General features: G+C 42.5%; 1 protein-coding gene across 2 annotated transcripts in view; it reads right to left on the bottom strand.

The window, feature by feature from the left end:
• Window positions 1–7543, bottom strand: part of PLXNB1 (plexin B1) — a 55023-nt gene extending 47480 nt beyond the window's left edge. The window contains exons 1-2 of one of the 2 annotated variants that reach the window (XM_027860626.1): window positions 7482–7543; window positions 1298–1425 (exon numbers count right to left, since the gene is read on the bottom strand). Coding sequence is in view for 1 of the 2 variants with exons in the window: in XM_027860625.1 (XP_027716426.1) it covers window positions 1298–2434 (1137 nt within the window). In the remaining variant the exon portion in view is untranslated. Of the gene's footprint in view, window positions 1–1297; window positions 2441–4899; window positions 4921–7481 lie in introns of those variants that run through there. The other variant, XM_027860625.1, reaches the window with a different exon arrangement.
• Window positions 7544–19610: the final 12067 nt, after the last annotated feature.

Below are 19610 nucleotides of genomic sequence, written 5' to 3'. Positions count from 1 at the left end.
TAGTCTCCTCCTCTCCATTTCCAAGGCCACAACCCCAGTAGAGAAAAAGGAATGTGGCATAATGACCAACCATAATTCCAGAGGATTCATGATGAGACATTCTGCCCACCTCCTGATAGAGAGGTAATGGACTCAGAGTGCAGAATAAGACATCTTTTTAAACACAGCCAATGAGAGAATTTGTTTTGCTTGACTATACATGTTTGTAATGGTCTTTATTTTTCTTGCTTTCTCAATGGAGAGGGGAAGGAGAAAGGAAGGGAAAGAAAATAGACCTAAAAATGAGATAAAATTTAAATTATTTTTCTAAAAAAGAAAAGATGATTGTCAACAGGAAAGGGCTTTGTCAACTGTTAACTGCCATAAAATTATAGTTATCATCATCATCATCATCATCATCATCATCATCATTATTATTATTATTATTAGTCCACCTTCTTGACTAGTGGCTAGATTACTATAATAGCCTTCTAACTGATCTCCTTGACCTCTGGTCTCTTCCTCTCCAATCCATCCTACTCACTACCAAGTAATCTTCCTTAAAACACTACTTTCCTTGCATTACTCTCCTACTCCAAAACCTATGATGGCTCCCCAGTGCCTACGGGCCCAGATTTAAACTCTTCAGTACAATGTTCATGATCTTTCATACTACAGTCCACACTACAGTGCTACCTAGGTCTAACCTCTCTTTTCAACACAAACGCTCTTCAACCAGCTAAATTGTTCTCCTAACCCCAACTATCCCCCTAATAGATATACCGGGCTTGTTTCTCCACATTCATTTTGTTCATGCTATTCTCACCCTCACCCCTGGAATGTGGAATACTGTCCCCACTCCTTTTCTATCTATACAAATTCAACCCCTTCTTCAAGGTCCCAGTTCAAGCTCCACCTTCATAATGATATTTCCTCTGACTATTCCAGCTCATACGAACATCATCTCTCTCTAAATTATTTCAGCACACATTATCTGTATCATACAACTCAGCAGTTTACTATCAAGAATCTGATATCAGTCTCCATTTCAAGTGTATATACTTTATCACCTCAGCTAGACAGTTTCTTTTGAGCAGAGACCATTTCTTTTGTACCTTCATAACCTCTGGCACAGCATTGGGCACACAAGAAGCAATCAACAAACACATTCTGATAACTCTATTAAAACTTTCCCTCAATTCCCAACAACTTAGGAGATCATGGAAACCTGTAATGAGTCTTAGAGACAGGAAATGGCAAGGGAGAGTAGGATCACCCATCAGAAGGGGAAAGGTACAGGGACTGCAGGGTTACTTACAAGAGGCAGCTGGGCACAGTTGGAGTTGACATCATATTCGATGTAAGCAATCTCAGTTCCATCCTCTGCCCGGCCATCCCGTGTGTAGCAAGCATCTCGTGTTTGGTTGGCCAACTGGTCAACCTCATCTAATGGGAAAGCACAGAGCGCAGAGGCCCCAGAGATACCAGCAGTAGGGGCACGACCAGCAGTAGAAGGGTTGACTGAAGAAAAAGCAGCAAACAACACCTCTCCGCCATCCCCCTGGGATCCCATCCCAGGAATAGCCACAGCTGCTGCCTGGACCAGGCCATACGGTGCCCCTCCACAAGACAGCGGAAGCTCCACATAGGAATAATAATGCTGATCACTCAGGCAGACTCGTGATAAGTAGGGGCGGAAGGCTCGGGACTGGGCCTGCAGGTCTCGCCGCAAGAACAGGAAGTAGACACTGGTTCGACGGGCAAAGGCAGCCACAAAGTGGTGGCTATATTCAGACAGCCGGCCCACAGCTAGCTTGGCTGTCTCCTCATAGGAGAACACAGCCTGTGGGTCAGAAGGACGCAGCGCACGGGTTGTAATGGGAGGGATGCCCCCTCCAACACCCCGGCTGGTATAGCCCCGGCCTACAAACAAAAGAGGCTCCCCAGCTGGACCCTGTCCCACCAGCCCCACTGTGCTGATGGCTGGATCATTGGCCGCCACATACTGAGTATCCCCTGGACGCTCTGGACGAAGCAAGAGCTGCCCTATGTGGTCAAGGCGTCGCTGTTCACATACTCCCTGGTGCGCACTCCCACACACCACTAAGGCCCCTTCAGCTCCACCAGGCCCACCAGGGCTCACCAACAGCAGCTGGTTGGGGTTGTCCGTGGGTTGGGCCTGCGGGCACTCAAGAGGCAACACAGGGGGCAGACAGTCCCTGCTGTCCAGCACAGGCCCCGTGGACACAGTGGCCTCAAGTGTCAGCTCTGAATTCAGTTGGAACAAGAAGTTGGTGGCCCCCAAATAGAGGGTCCCTGAGATTGGGTCCCTGACCAGATGCTGAAGGCGAGTGTCATTGGGGGTGAAGGAGGTGAGAGTGGACTGTTGCATCGCAAAGGCTGGAGCACACACAGCCCAGAGCAGCTGCAGAAGGGCTGAGCCAAGGATAAGCATGGTCACCTGAGGAGAGTAAAATAGGAAAGACACACAGACAGAGTGGAAGAGGGGGAGAGGGGAGGAAGATAGGAAGAAGAGGAAGAGAGAGAGATCAATTAGTCTGGATAAGGAGGTCTATGGGGAAAGGGCCTAGGTCTAACTCCTCTACTTGGGCCCTGATTTCACCCTTTCCCATATCTTTCCCACTGATCACACCCACTTTTTCATTTTCAATCCCTCCCTAATCTCATCTCATTCCCTTCTGCCATCCTGAATCTCTCTTTCCTTTTACTACCAAACTCCTACAAAGAGATATCTATAAGTACTGTTACCTCAGCTTTCTCCTCACCCTCTCCCTTCTCAATGCCTTAAAATCTGGCTTCCAACCCCACCACTCTACTGAATTTGCTCTCCCAAGAGATCTACTAACTGTTAAGTCCATTGGCCTTTTCTCAGTCCTCATCCTCCTCCACTTCTCTGCGGCTTTTCCAAGATACTCTCCTCCCTTAGCGTCTCTCTCTCCTGGTCCTCTTCCTAGCTGTCTGACCACTTCTCAGTCTCCTTTACTGGACCATCAGCCATCTCCTTTTCCCTAAATATGTGTCTGTCAAAGCTCACTCCTGGACCCTTTTCTTTATACTCCCTTCCTTGGTGACCTCATCCACTCCCATGGATTCAATTATCATCTCTATGCAGATGCAATTATCCTCTCTAGAAGTCCATCTGTTGCTTAGAGACCTTCTCTAGCTTTTCAGCCAGAATCTTTCATCACTGAGTCAAATCTATAAATCCAGCCTTCATTTCTCTCCTGAACTCCAGTTTGGCAAATGCCTGCTGGACATTTCTACTTGGATGACTGACTGCCATCTCAAGTTGAACATGAATGAATGAATAAAAAGTATTTTTAAGCCCTTACTATGTGCCAAGCAATATGCTAAACCCTGGGGATACAAATACAAAAGCAAAGACAGCCCCTGCCCTCAAGGACCTTATACTCTGATAGGAGAAACTGCACACACATAGAGGAGTATAGTAGCCTGGGAGGAGCTACTACTGGTCTGGATACAGGGATGGTCATGATGGCCATAGAGAAGTACACTGACATACCCATCTAAAAACATGGCAGAGTTGATTATGCTTCATGGTGCCATGAACAGTCTAAAATGAGATTCATCATCTTTCCCATCTTATTCTCACCCAAACCACATACTCCAAATTTCCCTATTTCTGTTTAGTACCACCATCCTTCCAGTCACCCAGATTCATAACCTCAAATTCTTCCTTAACACTCTCCTCTCCTTTACCCCTAGACATAATCCTACATAAGTCCTACTGACTTTACCATGACTCTTAACATACATTTCTTTTTTTCTCTATTCACATAGGCATCACCCTAATTCAGATCCTCATCACTTCATGCCCAAGCTACTATCTCCAATCTTCCCCTCTCCAATCCATCCTTGACAAAAGTCTTCTGAAATCACCCAATGGACCAATTTAATCCCCAATTCAAAAACCTTCAGTGGTTGCCTATTGCCCTCTAAGAAAAAATATGAATTCCTCTGCCTGGCTGCTAAATCTTGTCATGTCTGCCTTCATAACTTCTCTTACATGCATCCCCTTCACACCATTCATAAAGCCTTGACTCTAGTTCAGGCCTTTATCACCTCTCATCAAGATTACTGCAATAGCCCTCTAACTGGCCTTCCTGCCTTAAGTCTCTCCCTCCTCCACTCAACTGCCAAAGTGATTTTTTTAGAGAGTAGGTCTGACTATGTCACCACCATCCCTGCACACAGTGCTCCAATGGCTTTTGTCTCCAGAAATAAATATAAACTCCTCGGTTTGGCATTTAAATTTCTTCATAACCAAGTCCCTTTCTGCCTCATCAGACTTCTTACACCTTACTTCCCCTCCATGCATTTGAAGATCCATCTATACTGACCTACTTACAATTCCTCCAACAGGACACTCCATTTCCCATACCCATGCCTTTGCACTGACTGCCCCCATGCCCATATTGCTCTGCCTCTGTGCCTTGACTTTTTAAGCTTCCCTGGCTTCCTTCAAGACTCAGCTCTAATTCCCCCTCTGCATTGGGAGGCTTTCCTGGTTCCCCCAGCTGTTACTGTCTTCTTTCAGATTGCTTTTATATACAAGGCATACATCTTGTATGTACTGTTCCACCCATTAAAATGGAGGCTTCTCGAGGGACAGGGGTTTTTTGACCTTTCTTTGTATCTCCAGAGACTAGCACATAGTAAGTGGTTCATAAATGCTTGTGGTGCAACTGACTGGCTTAAGGCCCTCCAGAGTATAGCTAGAACCTACCTTTCCATTCTCATATACTATTACTCCCCTTCATGCTCTTGATCAGTGGGACCAGACTTTAAGCTGGGCCCATCTCAACATTCCATTTTGCTACCTGTGCTCTCAGGCAAGCTGTTCCCCGTGCCTGGAATGGACTCCTCCCTCATCTTTACCTTTCAGCATCCATATCTTCCTTTAAGGCTTCATTTAGGTACCATCTCATCTGTGAAAGTATTCCCAGTTGCTTGTGTTCTCAACACCTTCCAATTGCTTTGCTACGTACAGGTTGTTTCCCCAGAACACACAAAAACAAGCTGTAAACTTGAAGAGAGGCACTGTCTACTTTTTGTCTTAGAATATTCGTGGCCTGCCTAGCACAGTGGCACAGTGTTATACATCTTGCTGATTAGTCGTTTCAGTCATGTCTGACTCTTCGTGACCCCATTTGAGGTTTTCTTGGCAAAGATACTGGAGTGATTGGCCATTTCTTTCTCTGGTTCATGTATACAGATGAGGAAACTGAGGCAAACACAGTTAAGTGACTTGCCCAGGGTCACACAGCTAGTGTCCAAGGTCAGATTTGAACTCAGGATGATGAGTCTTCCTGACTTCAGGCTTGCCACTCTATCCATTGCACCACCTAGCTGTCCCACATACATCTAGTAGACCCTTAAAAAAGTTAATTGAATTGAATAAGTAAATAAGAACAGGGGCAAAGGCACAGGGATGTACTCACTAGAGAAGGAGACAAAAAAATCAGGATCCTTGGGATCAGTTGTCTGGGCTTAGAATTAGATAAGCAACAAGTCATGACCAGAAGCCCAGGTTCTCCCCTGATATGTCCAAGGATAGGGAGAATGAAAGGACACCCCAAAAGCAACAGAGGACTAAAATGGGAGGTGGGAGGGAAGTTCAGATTAGGTGTCAAATCATGGTCAGAAGCCTGAGACTCCCCAGAGCCCAAGAATGTGGAGAATTCAAGGACACCTAGCGAGGAAAGGAAGGCTGAAGAGTGGGAGATAAGAAGAGGGGAGGAGGGAAGAAGGAGGAAATGTTTTACTCTGAGAAAAGTTAGAGATCATTGGAAGATTGAGTTTCTCTTGACGAGGGACTTAAAGAAGATGAATATTTTGACCCAGGTCAAAACAAGAAGAAAATGACATTAAAGTGATGGACTAAGATTCAGAATGAAATATGATCTTTTGGACATGGCCAATGTGGGAATTTGTTTTGCTTGACTATGCTTATTTGCCACAAGAGGTTTGGTTTGGTTTCATTTCATTTTGTTTTCAGGGAAAGGGGGGTGAGAGGGCTCAATACTAGGAATACTAGTATTGGGATACAAGAATTCCTGAAAAAGTAGGAATTTAGGTTAAACATAAGGAGGAACTAGTGAGAGATAACGGTAGCAAGTGTTACTAAAAATAGGTAACCAAATCAAGCCCTTTATTAGAAACTTTATTAGAAAACCAAAAGGATTCCCCTGCAAGTCTATATGGCCATCCTGCCTGGGGGCAGAAGATGGAAAGATGACCTCCAGGGAACCCCTACAACCAGAACCCTTGGATCCTTACTCCCAATACTGGTCTATCCCTGCCCTTCTCTAGGTCAGGAGGCAGGAGACAGGAGGCAGAAAAAGCCCTGATGTAGACACCAGAGGAACATTTCACCTTCCTTCCCCCAAAGGAGCAGGAAAGCAAACAATAAAACAACCAGGACCCGCATCAGGGCACCAGGAGGTGTGGAATAGGATAAAACGCATGAAGAGGCACAGAGAAGAGGGGAGGGGAGGAGAGGGGAGGGAGAGGCATCCTACCCCCATCCTTCCCACAACTCAACATGTTTCCTGGACAGAGGGACAAGGATGTGGACATGTTGTATCCGGCCCAGCTGTGACAGAGACTGAACAGGAGGGAGAGTGAGGGGGACAGGCAGAGCTTAGTCTGGATAACCGTGACCAGTGACCCAGTGTGGGAAAGTAAATAATCACAGGTCCTGAACACTATCAGTTGGATCAATGGACAGAGATTTGATCAAAGAGAACAGTGTGGGCTTAGGGGTAGTAGTAATAGACCACTGTCAGATGGAGAGGGAAGCAGAAATGAAGGAGAGCTGGCAAAAGAATAAACTTACTGAGCTCAGGAAGGCAGGTCAATGATATAGTGACCGATGATGGAACATTTGGGGGCCTAGAGCTTAGCAGTGCCAGAACACTGGTGAAGTACATAAAGTCCCCATAAACAGTGCCTCTCACTTTTCCCAGGAGACACGACTTCCCTTATCCTCTGAGGAAAGCCACAATCCTGGCTCCCCCTCAGGCAATACCAGCTCCTAGCTCCCCCAGGGAACATCCGCTCCCTTATCCCAGTTCTCTCAGGGAACATCAGTTTCCAGCTCCTCCAGGGAACACCAGCTGCCCCAGAGAACACCAACTCCACACTACCAACTCCCCCAGGGAACACCAGCTTCCACCAAGAATACTACTCTCCCTGTTCCCCCAAGGACACATTACCTTCTTCATCTCCCCCTAGGGTTACTAGCTCCCAGTTCCCCTAGGAGAAGACTAAGACCAGCTCTCTAAGTGGACCACATACCCCCAGATCTCCCAGGGGACTGCCACCCTTCCAGCTCCCCTCAGGAAACATGACCTCTGGCTCTCACAGCAGACAAATACAGTTCTGGGGAGTTCTGCCTCTGGGCTCCATTAACTCAGAGCCTCTACATAAAGTCAAGTGGAGTCATGGGCTGAACTTACCTGGTACAGCAGGCAAAGCAAGCAAACAGCAGCATGGCCAGTATGGATCAGGTCACCTGGTCTGGAGAAAGAACACATAACGAGTCTGAAAAGCTGAGGTCACAACACCACTCCCTTCCAGGGTCAGCAAGGATGGAGAAGACGCTTGAAGGTTATCCCAACACCGCACATGGGAGGGAGGGAGCAGGGCCACCCCACCCCTTGTAAGGTCATTATGGTTCACAGGAGGCTGTGGTCAGGCTTTCCCCTCACGGACTGTCCCCACAGAGGGCTGAGAGGCAGGGAAGTTAGCTTGGAGGACTGCCACTACACACATTCCAATGAGGTGGGGGTGGGGGGTGGGGAGCAGGGTACTTGCATTCCAGAGTAGGCTACTGCTCCCCTCCCAGGACTCCAGGACTGCCTCCCCTCTCCCCACACCTACCAGGCAAGAGAACCATGGAATTACACAGTCCTCAATTTCCCTACACCCTCCTCTATTGCCCCCAAAGGAAGCTTTACACGACCCTGGTGACAGATACTTGGGGCATCTCTGGGGGGAGAAAGCCCAAGGGAAATTAATCAAAAATAGAGAAGGAGGCAGGTTTCAACCCAGTGTGGGTTCTGGGATTAAGAGATGTCCTAGTCCACTTGATATTAACCTTTTCTGTGCCCTAGACCCCTGACCAGGGTGAAGCCCTCCTCAGAATAATGTTTTTGTAAAAGTTCAAGAAAACGTTAAATTTCCGTTGGATGTTAATGAAAATAAAGATGTAAATCTTTTTCCCCATCCAAATTCAGATTATGGAGCCATGGTTAAGAATCCCAGCCCTAACAAGTCTAAGTCTGTGGTCTGGGCTGTGGGGTGGAGAGAGGGGTGGAGGGGAAACTAAGCCCCACAGAGAAGACAGAACCAGGAAATGGTTCTATAGCCTTGGCAAGCTATAAAAAGGGAAAGCAGGGAACTAAAACAAGTGATCAGAGAGAAGGAGTCTGGGAATAGGAACACCAGGAGGCTAGCTAGGGGCTTGGTATGCTAGCCCCATGCCATCAGGGGAGGGGGTGAGCCCTCAGCTTTCAAGTCCCACGTGAGCATCACATGACATCACAGCCATGACTACAAGATACTGACAAGGGCAATGACCTTTGAGCTCCCTTCTCCCTAGTTTCTGCCTCCTACAATCTAGCCTGCATATCAGTGGTGGTTTCATTAATACTCCTAAAGTATTGCTTTCACCACATTATATCTCAGACTCAAATGCCTTCAGCTGCTACCTATTACCCATTATATCAAATCTAATTTCTTCTGCATGATTTTCACAGCCTCAACAGACTATACCCACTTGATGTCTCACCACTTCTCCTCCCCAGCCATGCTGTTCTTCCATCTATCACTCAATACAGCACACTCATATGTAGCATTTCTCTTCTCAGAATGCTTACTGCTTTAAAAGACTGAGCCATTCTAAGACTTTTATCTGCTCAACAAACACTTATTAAATGACTATTATGCGCAGAGACTTCTGTTGGACCTTAGCTAAAAGATAAGGAGAGAATCCCTGCACTCCTGAATCTTGTATTTTAGTAAGAGGTTAAGAGTGACTTCTCTATCAATAAAGGACCCCAAGGGAATGGCTGAACAAGTTGTGGCATATGATTGTGGTGAAATACTATTGTGCTAAGAGAAATGACAAGCAGGATGGTTTCAGAAAAACCTGGAAAAACTTAGATGAACTGATGCAAAGTGAAACAAACAGAACCAGGAGAACATTGAACATAGTAATAGGAATATTGTGCAATGATCAACTGTGAATGACTTAGCTAGTCTCAGCAATACAATGATCCAAGACAATTCCAAAGGACTTATGAAAAATGCTATCCACCTCCAGAAAAAGAACTGATAAACTCTGAATGCAGATCAAAGAATACTGGGGCGGGGGGAAGCATACTGGGTTGCTTTTTTTTTTTTACTTTTTTTCCTTGGTTTGGGAGGGAAGGGGTCTGTATTTTCTTTTACAATGTGGCTAAAAATGTTTTACATGACTGCACATGTATAATCAATATCATATTGCTTGCCTTTTCAAGGAGGGAGGGAGAGAATTTGGAACTCAGAATTTTACCAAACTAATGTTTAAAAACTGTTTACTTGTAATTAGAAAAAATAAAACAAAGGACCCCAAGCAAAGTCTGGATAATAATCTGTCAAGGAAATTGAATAGGAGATTCCTTATCAGCTAGGATATGGATTATGGATTATATTATTTCTGTTTTCTCTTCCAACTCTGAGAATCTATGATTCTATGATAAAATGTTTTATGAAAAGTGTACTAGAAAGGTTCAAAACCTAGCACTCTAATCATAGCTGACTTTAAAAAGGAATATGAATAAATGATTCTCAAAAAAATTGCATATTATTAACAATCATTTGAAACACTGCTCCAAATCACTATTAAGAGAAATGCAAATCAAAACAACTCAGATTTCGCCTCACAACCAACACATCAGCAAAGACAACAAAAGATAGCAATAATCTAGATCAAAGGGTTGTGGAAAGACAGGCACACTGACATACTCCTGACGAAGCATGAATTAGTTCAACCATTCTAGGAAGCAATTTGGAATTATGCTAATAAAAAAAAAAGAGTGATTAAATTGTCCATGCCCTCTGACCCAAAGGTCCTACTAAAAAGCATATGCCCCAGGAGGTCAAAGATAGAGAAAAAAATCCAATATACACCAAAATAATTGTAGCAGTACTTTTTGTATTAGCAAAGAACTGGAAACAAAGATGTTTATCAATAAACTGTGGTACAGGAATGTAATGAAATATTACTGTGCGCGGGGGCAGCTAGGTGGCGCAGTGGATGGAGCACCGGCCCTAGAGTCAGGAGGACCTGAGTTCAAATCCGGTCTCAGACACTTGACACTTACTAGCTGTGTGACCCTGGGCAAGTCACTTAACCCCAATTGCCTAGCCAAAAAAAAAGAAAAGAAAAGAAAAAAGAAAAAGAAATATTACTGTGCTAATGAAAACTACAAATATGAACACAGAAGAGCATAGAAAGATATATAAACTGAAAAGTGAAGTAAACAGAACCAGAAAAAAATCCTACTATAATGTACATATAAGCTACAATAACCACAAAACTGAACACTGTGTAATTATAAAGACCAAGCCTGGCCTCTAAAAGGAGATATGAGAATGTACTTTGCTCCGTTCTTTGCATGAGGGAGTCTATGGTGGTAGAACACAGCATACACTGACAGCCTTGACTTACATGCCAGTTAATATTGTTTAACTGCATGGTTCTCTTTCTAATTCTTTGTTCCAGAGATGCTTCTCCGGATTAGGGGAGAGGAGAAGAGTATGGGAAATGAAGGTGATATGAAAACAAACAATAACAATATTTTTAAATCGTAGCTGACATTAATAGAACACTTCAAAGTTTGCCAAATGCTTTTTCTCATTTGGTCCCCATAACAATCCTGGGAGGCAAGTACTACAACATTATTATTCCCCATTCTAGACATGAGTAAACTACAATTGTGAGAGGTTAAAAACCTGGAGTTGAGTCTAGGGTCACAACAACTAGTAAGCATGACAGGCAAAATTCAAGCCCAGGCCTCTGTGACTCTGACCCTTCTTCCCATTACACCACAATGCCTCCTAGGTATGCAATGCCCCAGGGGGAAGCTTATTGCCAACAAGCAACAGGGAATGTTTCATCAAGCATCTGAGTTTGGCTTTGAAGACTGGGTAGAAATCTGGCAGGGGAACAGAGAAGACATTCTAGGCATGGGGAATGGTTTGAACAAAGGTACACAGGTAAAGAAGTAGAGGGTATGCTCAGGAGAAAGAGACTAGCACAGTTGGTCTATAACAAAGAAGATGCTGAGGCAAGAAATACATTAGGTAAGGCTGGAAAAAGAGAGTGGCTCTAGGTTGTGGGTGGCCTTGAATGTCAGACAAGACTCTTGTGATTTACTTGGCAAGCCCCAAGGAGTCAGTGAAGAGTTTTGAGCAAAGGAAAGACATAACAGAACTTGGCACCTAGTAGGCACTTAATAAACTTTTGTTAAATTGAATTCAATGGCCAGACTGATTCCAAAGGTAAGGCATTATGGTCATGGCGAGAAGGATGGATTGGAGGATGAAGGGAGAAGTGGGGAAGGGGCCCTTAGAAGGCATTTCAAACACCATTCCTTGGCCTTTTTCCCCAAAGAAATCAAAGAAAGAGGAAAAGGATCCACATGTACAAAAATATTTATAGCATTCTTTTTTATGGTGGCAAAGAATTGGAAATTAAGGAGATGCCAATCAATTGAGTAATGGCTAAAAAAACTGTGGTATATACACGTAATAGAAAACTATTTTGCTATAAGAAATGATGAAAAGGAGAGGTTCAGAGAAACCTGGGATACCTTGTATGGACTGATGTGAGCATAACCAGAACAATTTATACATCATAAAACATCACAAAAACAAACAAACTTTTAAAATACTTAAGAACTCTAATCAACACAGTGACTAATCACAATTCCAGAGGATCAATGCTGAATCATACTACCTACCTCCTGATGGAGAGGTGATGAACTCAGGGTGCTAAATGAGACGTGTATTTTTTGGACGCAGACAATATAGGAATTTGTTTTTCTTAACTATGTATATTTGTTCCAAAGGTTTTGTTTTTCTTTTTTTCCAACAGAGTGAGAGAAAATGGATTTCTGTTAATTAAAATAATTAAGTTAGAAAGAATGTCCAGGTGGGTAGTAATATGACCTGTACTAAGGTGATGGCAAAGGGAGAAGAGAGGATGGATGGATGCAAGAGAATGTGTAAAACTGGTCCAGACTCAACAGTACCCAATAGGATATGAGAGGTGAGAGGGAACAGCTATGGTTTTGACTGAGTGAATGGTCAGGCCACTCACAGAAACTGTGAAAACAAAAGGAGGAACAAGGTTAGGATGAAAGATAATAAGCTTGGTTTGCGACATGTCAAGTTAGAGATTCATGTCATATTTCCTGGAGGAGGTGTCCCGTAAGTAGTTAGAGATGTGGGTCTCGAACACAGAATTGGAGAGTGAGAGAAATTCTGGGGTCACCTACATAAAGGTAATAGTTTTCTACAGTGATATATAGATATATAGTGAGATATATATATGTACATATGTATCTATGTGTGTGTATACATATATATATAAAACACAACAATGCCATACTTTTCTGTGTCCCTTTCTGACCTGCCTTATGTTCTCTTCTTTGTATCTTTGTCTCACTGATGCTCTTTTTTCTTTTTTTTGCATCACTATCACAACCCTTCCCCCTCACAACTCTGCCCTGCCAAATAAAAACCTACCTAATAACAAATAAATACAGTCAAGAAAAAGAAATTTGTATCGCAGCGGGTATGAAAATGTATGTCTTGCTCCGCATCTACAATCTATCACAAAAAAGAAGGAAGCATACTTTGTGATCAGTCTTCTAGAGTAGAGATTGGTTCATTGATCAGAGTTGTTCATTTAGTTTCCTTTATCATGTTGTGTTATTTTTAGAAATAGTTCTCCTAGTTCTGCTTACTTCACTCTGCATCAGTTCATATAAGTCTTGATTTCTCTGAATCTATCCTTTTCATCCCTCATGGCACAATAATTTGCCCTAATTCGTCCAACCATTCCCCAATGAGTTAGCATCTACTTTGTTTCCAGTTATGTGCTGAAAAAAAAAGTGTCACTATAAATACTTTTTGTGCATAGTGGTTCTTTCCCTCTGTCTTTGGTCTCTCTGATGTTTATAGCTAGTCACTGGGTGGCTAAGTGGTGCAAAAGTGCCAGGAAAGTCAGGAAGACTAGCCTTCTGAGTTCAAATGTGACCTCAAACGTTTACTAGCTGTGTGACCTGCAGAAGTCACTTAACCCTGTATGCCTCAGTTTCCTGGAGAAGAAAATGGCAAACCACTCCAGTATCTTTGCCAAGAAAACCCCAAATGGGGTCACAAAGAGTCAGACACAACTGAAACGACTGAACAACAACAACAATCACTAGGTCAGAATATGAACAATTTAGTAACTTTTGGGGCATTGTTCCAAATTACTTTCCAGAGTGGTTATACCAATTTACAGCTCCACCAACAGTACATTAATGGGCTTACCCTCCCAAAGCCCCTCTAACCATTGTTGTTTTCCTTTTTAGTAATTATTCCCAATCTGATAGACATATGAGGTGGCACTTTGCAATTCTCTTATTATTAGTGATTTGGAGTATTTTTACATATGGTTATTGATAGCTTAGATTTCTTCCTTTGAGAACTGCTTGCTCAAATCCTTTGGCCAATACATCCATTAAAGAATGGCAGATAGATAGACAGACAGACAGACAGACAGACAGACAGACAAGACAGACAGACAGACAGATAGAGAGATAGAGATAGAGAGAGAAATAGATCTTGGATATTAACCTTTACCAGAGAAATTTGTTGCAAATATTTTTTCAAGTTGTTTCCCTTCTAATTCAAACTGCACTGTTTTTGTCTGTGTAAAAACTTTTCAGTTTTATGTAAACAAAAACTGTACAGCTTATCTCCTTTCATCCTTGCTCTCTCTTGCTTAGTCAATTCTTCCTTACCCATAGTTGTGAAAAGTATCTCCTTCTTTCTCTTCTAATTTATTATATGACTCATACATAGGTCATGTAAGCCACTAAAAGCTTATTGTGGAATATGGTATCATATAGGAGCCTAATTTCTCCCATGCCTTCCAATTTTTTCAGCACTTTTTGTCAAATGGTGAATTCTTACCTAGCAGTTTGTATCCCTGGGATTACCAAACACTATACTGCTGTGTTCAGTTGTTTCTGATCTTGTGTACCTAACCTGTTCCACTGATCACCTCTGTTTTTTAACCACCACAAAATTGTTTTGATGATTTACTGCTCTATAATTTACTGTGAGGTCTGCAACTGCTAGGCCTCCTTCCTTCCCACTTTTTTCATTATTTCCCTTAAAATTCTTGACCTTTTGTTCCTTCTTTTGTTGTAATTTTGTTTACTTCAATAAAGTAATCCTTGGGTAGTCTAATTGGTATGGCACTGAGTCAGTAAATTAATTTAGGTACTATTGTCATTTTTATTACATAAGCAGTGCCCAACCATGAACAATTAATTCTTCTCCAATTATTTAAGTCTTCCTTTAGTTCTATAAAGAGTGCTTTGTAGTTGTATTCCTATAATTCCGGTGCATACAGGTGATAATTGAAACTATAGAAATGAATGACAGGGTCAGGGTAAAGAATACCGAAAGAAAGAGGATCAAGAACAAAATCTAGATGAGAAGTAAGATGAGGCTAAGAATCCAGTGAAGAAGACAGAAGGAAAGATTAGAGAAATAGCAGCATCATGCTGGAGACTGAGGCGTCTTTAAAGCCAAGGGAGAAGAGTACCGATGAGGACAGTGTGCTTAACAATGCCGAAGGCTGAGAAAAGGCTTTTTATTTGATTTGGGAATTTGGAAGCCATTGGTGACTTTAGAGAGGCAATTTCAGTAGTATGGTAGAAATAGAAACCAGAGGAAGAGAAGGTGAACACTGGGCACAAAGTTTTTTAAGTTTGATAGTGAATGGGGAAAATAAGAGATAGGGAAGATAGCTAAATGGCAGAAGTAATAAAGAAAGAATTTTTTTAAAGAATTGGGAAGATCTAGGCATGCCTGTAGATAGATAGGAACCAGCAGAAAGGGAGAAATTGAAGATGGATAAAATAGGAGGGATGGCTACTACAGCAAGATCCCAAGAGGTAGAATGAAATGAGATTGGGGGTACAACCCTAACAAGAGATAGAGATACTTTTTCAGGGAAAGAGGAATGCTGATGTGGGAAAATGTTGAGAAACGGAAGAAGGAATCCAGTCTTCACACTTAAGTAAACAGATATGCCACCTGCTATAAGGTGGGATGAGGAAGGTGAGTAGAGAAGAAACGGTCTGGAACCATCACTGAGGAAATGAGATAGGGCATCGAGTAGAAGGATCAACTTTTTCCAACCTTTCCATCCTCTCCCCCTCCCCTAAGTCACCTCCATATATACACACACCCAAGAGGAAATAGTTGATTAAATATTAGAGCTGGTCATGAGGCAGAACTACCCCCAACTGATGATTGGAGGGTGAGAATACTCAACCATGACTCACTACTCTATAAGCAGCTAAGAATCCATCTCAGGCTCTTTCCTAATCAGGCTTTGACCACCAAGATCAAGCCCTACCCCTCCAATTCCCACTTTTCCCCTCTCATTCAGGGAATGATACTCAAATTAACAGTACCATTGCCACTGGGAGGGATATGACCATCTCTTGCCCTACAGTTCCACTCAACATCCCCATGATTTAGTCATAAACTGCCTAGACAAAAGCATGCTTTCTCTACTACCATTTTCTGCTCCCTCTTATGCAATCATGTTATTCCTATCCCTCTCTAGCTCTACCCTCCCCTTCCTTTCTTATTGAAACCCTTCCTCTCACACTCTTTCCATCCTCTTGCAATCGTGGAAACCTTGCTCCTTCCAAAAGACACTGCAACTCTGGCTAATGTGTTCAGTAGTATATGTTGCTTCACTCCTGCCCCATGTGACGGCCAAGAGGAATAAACAGAGTTCTCAGTACTCATTGCCACTTCCAGACTGTCCCCTCCCTATTCCTCTGCCACCATCACTCCTCAACATCTCCTTTGAGGTTCGCTACATCCAGATTTATCACCCTATCCGGATCCTAGTGGATGTTCTGTAATGGTTCCCAGATCATTCTCCCTCCTTTCTCAAGAAGTACACCTGACTCACAGTCTTCTCTCCACCCCAACCCCTGCTTTTATAGTTGGCAACTCCAGTTTACATACTGCTGTCTCTTCAATTACTCGTTTCCCAGTTCTTCAACTCCCTACGTACACTGGTCCACACTTACATTCTACCGAGCCACACACAGGGGACAAGTAGTCTACTTCCACTATACACAGCCCTGAAATTATCTGAGCATAACCTCCAATCCTTCTGTCTCTCCCTATGCCTCACCCTTCACCCATGTTCTGTCCTCATCAGAACCTCCAACGATTCCACTGTACACTGCTCTCCCAGTTCATTTCGTCTCCTCTGGCTTCACTTGTCTCCCTTCAAAATCTTAGCCCTATAGTTAACAAATTTAACTTTGCGCACTGACCTCTAGCCTTGAGTCCCTTGTCCTCTTGTCCTAGCAGTGTCCCCAGATCCCTTCTCAGATCCCAACTCTGACTTACCCCCAATCCACCTTCTCTACTCCTACTTATGTGCTGTTGAATGATAAAATTGGTCACATTATTTTGCTGTCTCAGTTCATTGCTAATTTATGTTATATAATCTTAGCTGGACCCTCACTGCTGCATGACAAACCTTTCACCTTTCCATGACTGACTTCCCACAGGGTGTGTTCTAAAACAGTGGTGTCAAATTTAGAAAATCACAAATTAACATTATCTATGTTATATTGTATTTTTATTTGTTTTGTTAAACATTTCCCAATTACATTTTAATTTGGTTTCAGTCTTACTGGGGAGTTTTGGGGGCAGGGAGTTTAACATCTCTATTCCAAACCTCTCAGAACTGGCATTATACTTGACTGGAAAAACTGAGCTTCCTCTGGTCTTCAATTCTACGCTTCATCACTCAATATATTAACGTAAACTCCAGGGACACCCTATTACATTCAGAATCAAATATAAAATCCTGTTTGGCTTTTAAAGCCCTTCATAATCCGATCCCTTCCTATTTTTCCAGCCTTCTTACATCTTACTTCCTCCCACGCCCCTCCATACCCTGCGATCTAATGACATTGGCCTTCTTCCTGTTCCCTGAACTAGACACTCCATCTCCCTCCTCCAGGCATTTTCACTGGCTGCCCCCCAAGTCTAGAACTCTATCCTTACTCTTCTTTACCTCCTGGCTTCCTTTGCATCTCATTTAAAGTGTATAGAAATAGATGCATACGTAGGAGAGACAGGGAGGAAGAGAGAGAGAGAGTATCTGTCTGTTCAGACAAGATATATGCATAGAGATGTGTCATTTGTACAGAGCTGTTGCTATATGGTCTCACCCATTAGATTGTGAGTTCCTTGAAAGCAGACTATTTTTTGCTTTTCTTTGTATCCCCAATGCTTAGTACGGTGTCTGGCACATAGTAGGTTCTTAATAACAGGCATAATCCTTCATTTTTCTGTTGTTCATCCTCAAAAAGAAGAAATTGCCTTTCTCTTCACTAGGTTCCAGTTTTTCTACTTCTGCCCTTCATTCCATCCCATCAGGCATCCCATCCTTCAATCATCTCCCTAATTCTCAATCTCCCCTTATTGATTAGTTCCTCCCCCACTGCCTACAAACAGGCTCAATTTCCCCAAAACTTCACTGTTCTAGATCTCTTCACCCTTTCACCCTCTTTTTACTTAGAGAAAAAAAATCTACGGGAATTTATTGTCTCTACTGTCTCACCCGCCACTCACTCCTCAATCTTTTTAATCTGGCTTCTGACCTCACCATTCAGCTAAAACTGCTCTCTCCTATATGAACCAATGCAGAGTAAAGGAAGGAATTATATACACAATGACTATAATAATGTATTTGAAAAGAACAAAAAAAATTAAACCATATGCTTTATAATTATTATAACCAAGCTTGACTCCAGAGAGGTGATTAAATATATATTATATATATTTTTATATATATAAAACTTTCCTTCTTTGAAGATGTGGGGCATTATGGGTGTGGAACATTGCCTGTACTGTCAGACTACACTCATGTGTTGCTTAGTTTTGTTGAATTCTTTTTTTCTTTATTCTTCATTACAGGGGATAGTTTATAGGGATATAATCAGAAATGCAGCTAACATATAAATATAAAAATAAAAGGTATCAGCTAACATTTAAAAAAAATGATCTCTCCAAGGTTACCAATGATTTCTTTATTCTTTTTTTTTTTTTTGCTTGTTTGTTTGGTTTTTTTTGGTTAGGCAATGGGGTTAAGTGACTTGCCCAGGGTCACACAGCTAGTGAATGTTATGTGTCTGAGTCCAAATTTGAACTCAAATCCTCCTGAATCCAGAGCCGGTGCTCTATCCACTGCACCACCTAGCTGCCCCCTGATTTCTTTATTCTGAAATAACCTTTATTGTTCTTAACCTCTCCTCAGCCTTTTACACTTTTGAACACTCCCTCTTTCTGGACACTGATTCCTCCCCGGGATTTTGTGACTTCTCTGTAGGGGTTTTCCTCTTACCTGTCTGACTAATGCTTCTTAGTCTCCTTTGTGGGATCATCACCCACATCCAGCCATGGTATACATCCCACGGCCCTTTACCTGAGTCCTCTTTTCTCTATATGTTCTCCCTCCTTTTGGTGAACTCATCAGCTCCCATGGGTTCAACTAACATCTCTATGCCAATGACTCCTAAATCTACCTATCAAGCCTGCATTTTGATTCTGAACTCCATTCTCAAATCTCCAACCATCTGTTGGATATCATCTCAAACTCAATATATCCAAAATGAAACTAATTATCTTTCCCCCTAAATCCTCCTTTCCTCTAAAACTTCCTTATTCCTCCCAAAGGTACCACTAATATTTTAGTCATCCAGGGTCACAAGCTAGAAGTCACAATTCAATCAAGCAAGTGCCTGTCATGTGCTCGGCACAAGGTATACAGATACAAAAGTGAAATTGTCCTTACCCTCAAGGAGCTTACATTCTACTAGGGAGATACTTATTCATAGATGAGTAAATATAGGACATATATATAACATATATTACATGTATACATACACATATTCTGTAATATTACATATATGTATATACATACATAGTCACATATTAGGTTATTAGGGAAATATACACACATGTGTATATATGTGTATGTGTATATATATAAAGATACATATACATTGGGTTATTAGGGAGAGGCCTTAACAACTGAGGGGAAGCAGGAAACGCCTCTTGAAGGAATCCTTGTTTGAAGGAAACTAAGAGATGGAGGGAGGTGATGAGAAAGGGCATCCTAGGCAAGGGGAGACAGCCCGAGCAATAGCAAAGAGAAAGGAGGTGCAGCCACTCTGGACTCTTCCCTCTCGTTCCCCCTCCAGCCCCACCCC

Source organism: Vombatus ursinus, unplaced genomic scaffold (genome assembly GCF_900497805.2).
Source record: "Vombatus ursinus unplaced genomic scaffold, bare-nosed wombat genome assembly UNPS02014225.1, whole genome shotgun sequence".
In the NCBI taxonomy this organism is placed as follows: domain Eukaryota; kingdom Metazoa; phylum Chordata; class Mammalia; order Diprotodontia; family Vombatidae; genus Vombatus; species Vombatus ursinus.
The sequence above is the reverse complement of the archived record's forward strand: the minus strand, read 5'-3'. Positions and strand labels throughout refer to the sequence as shown.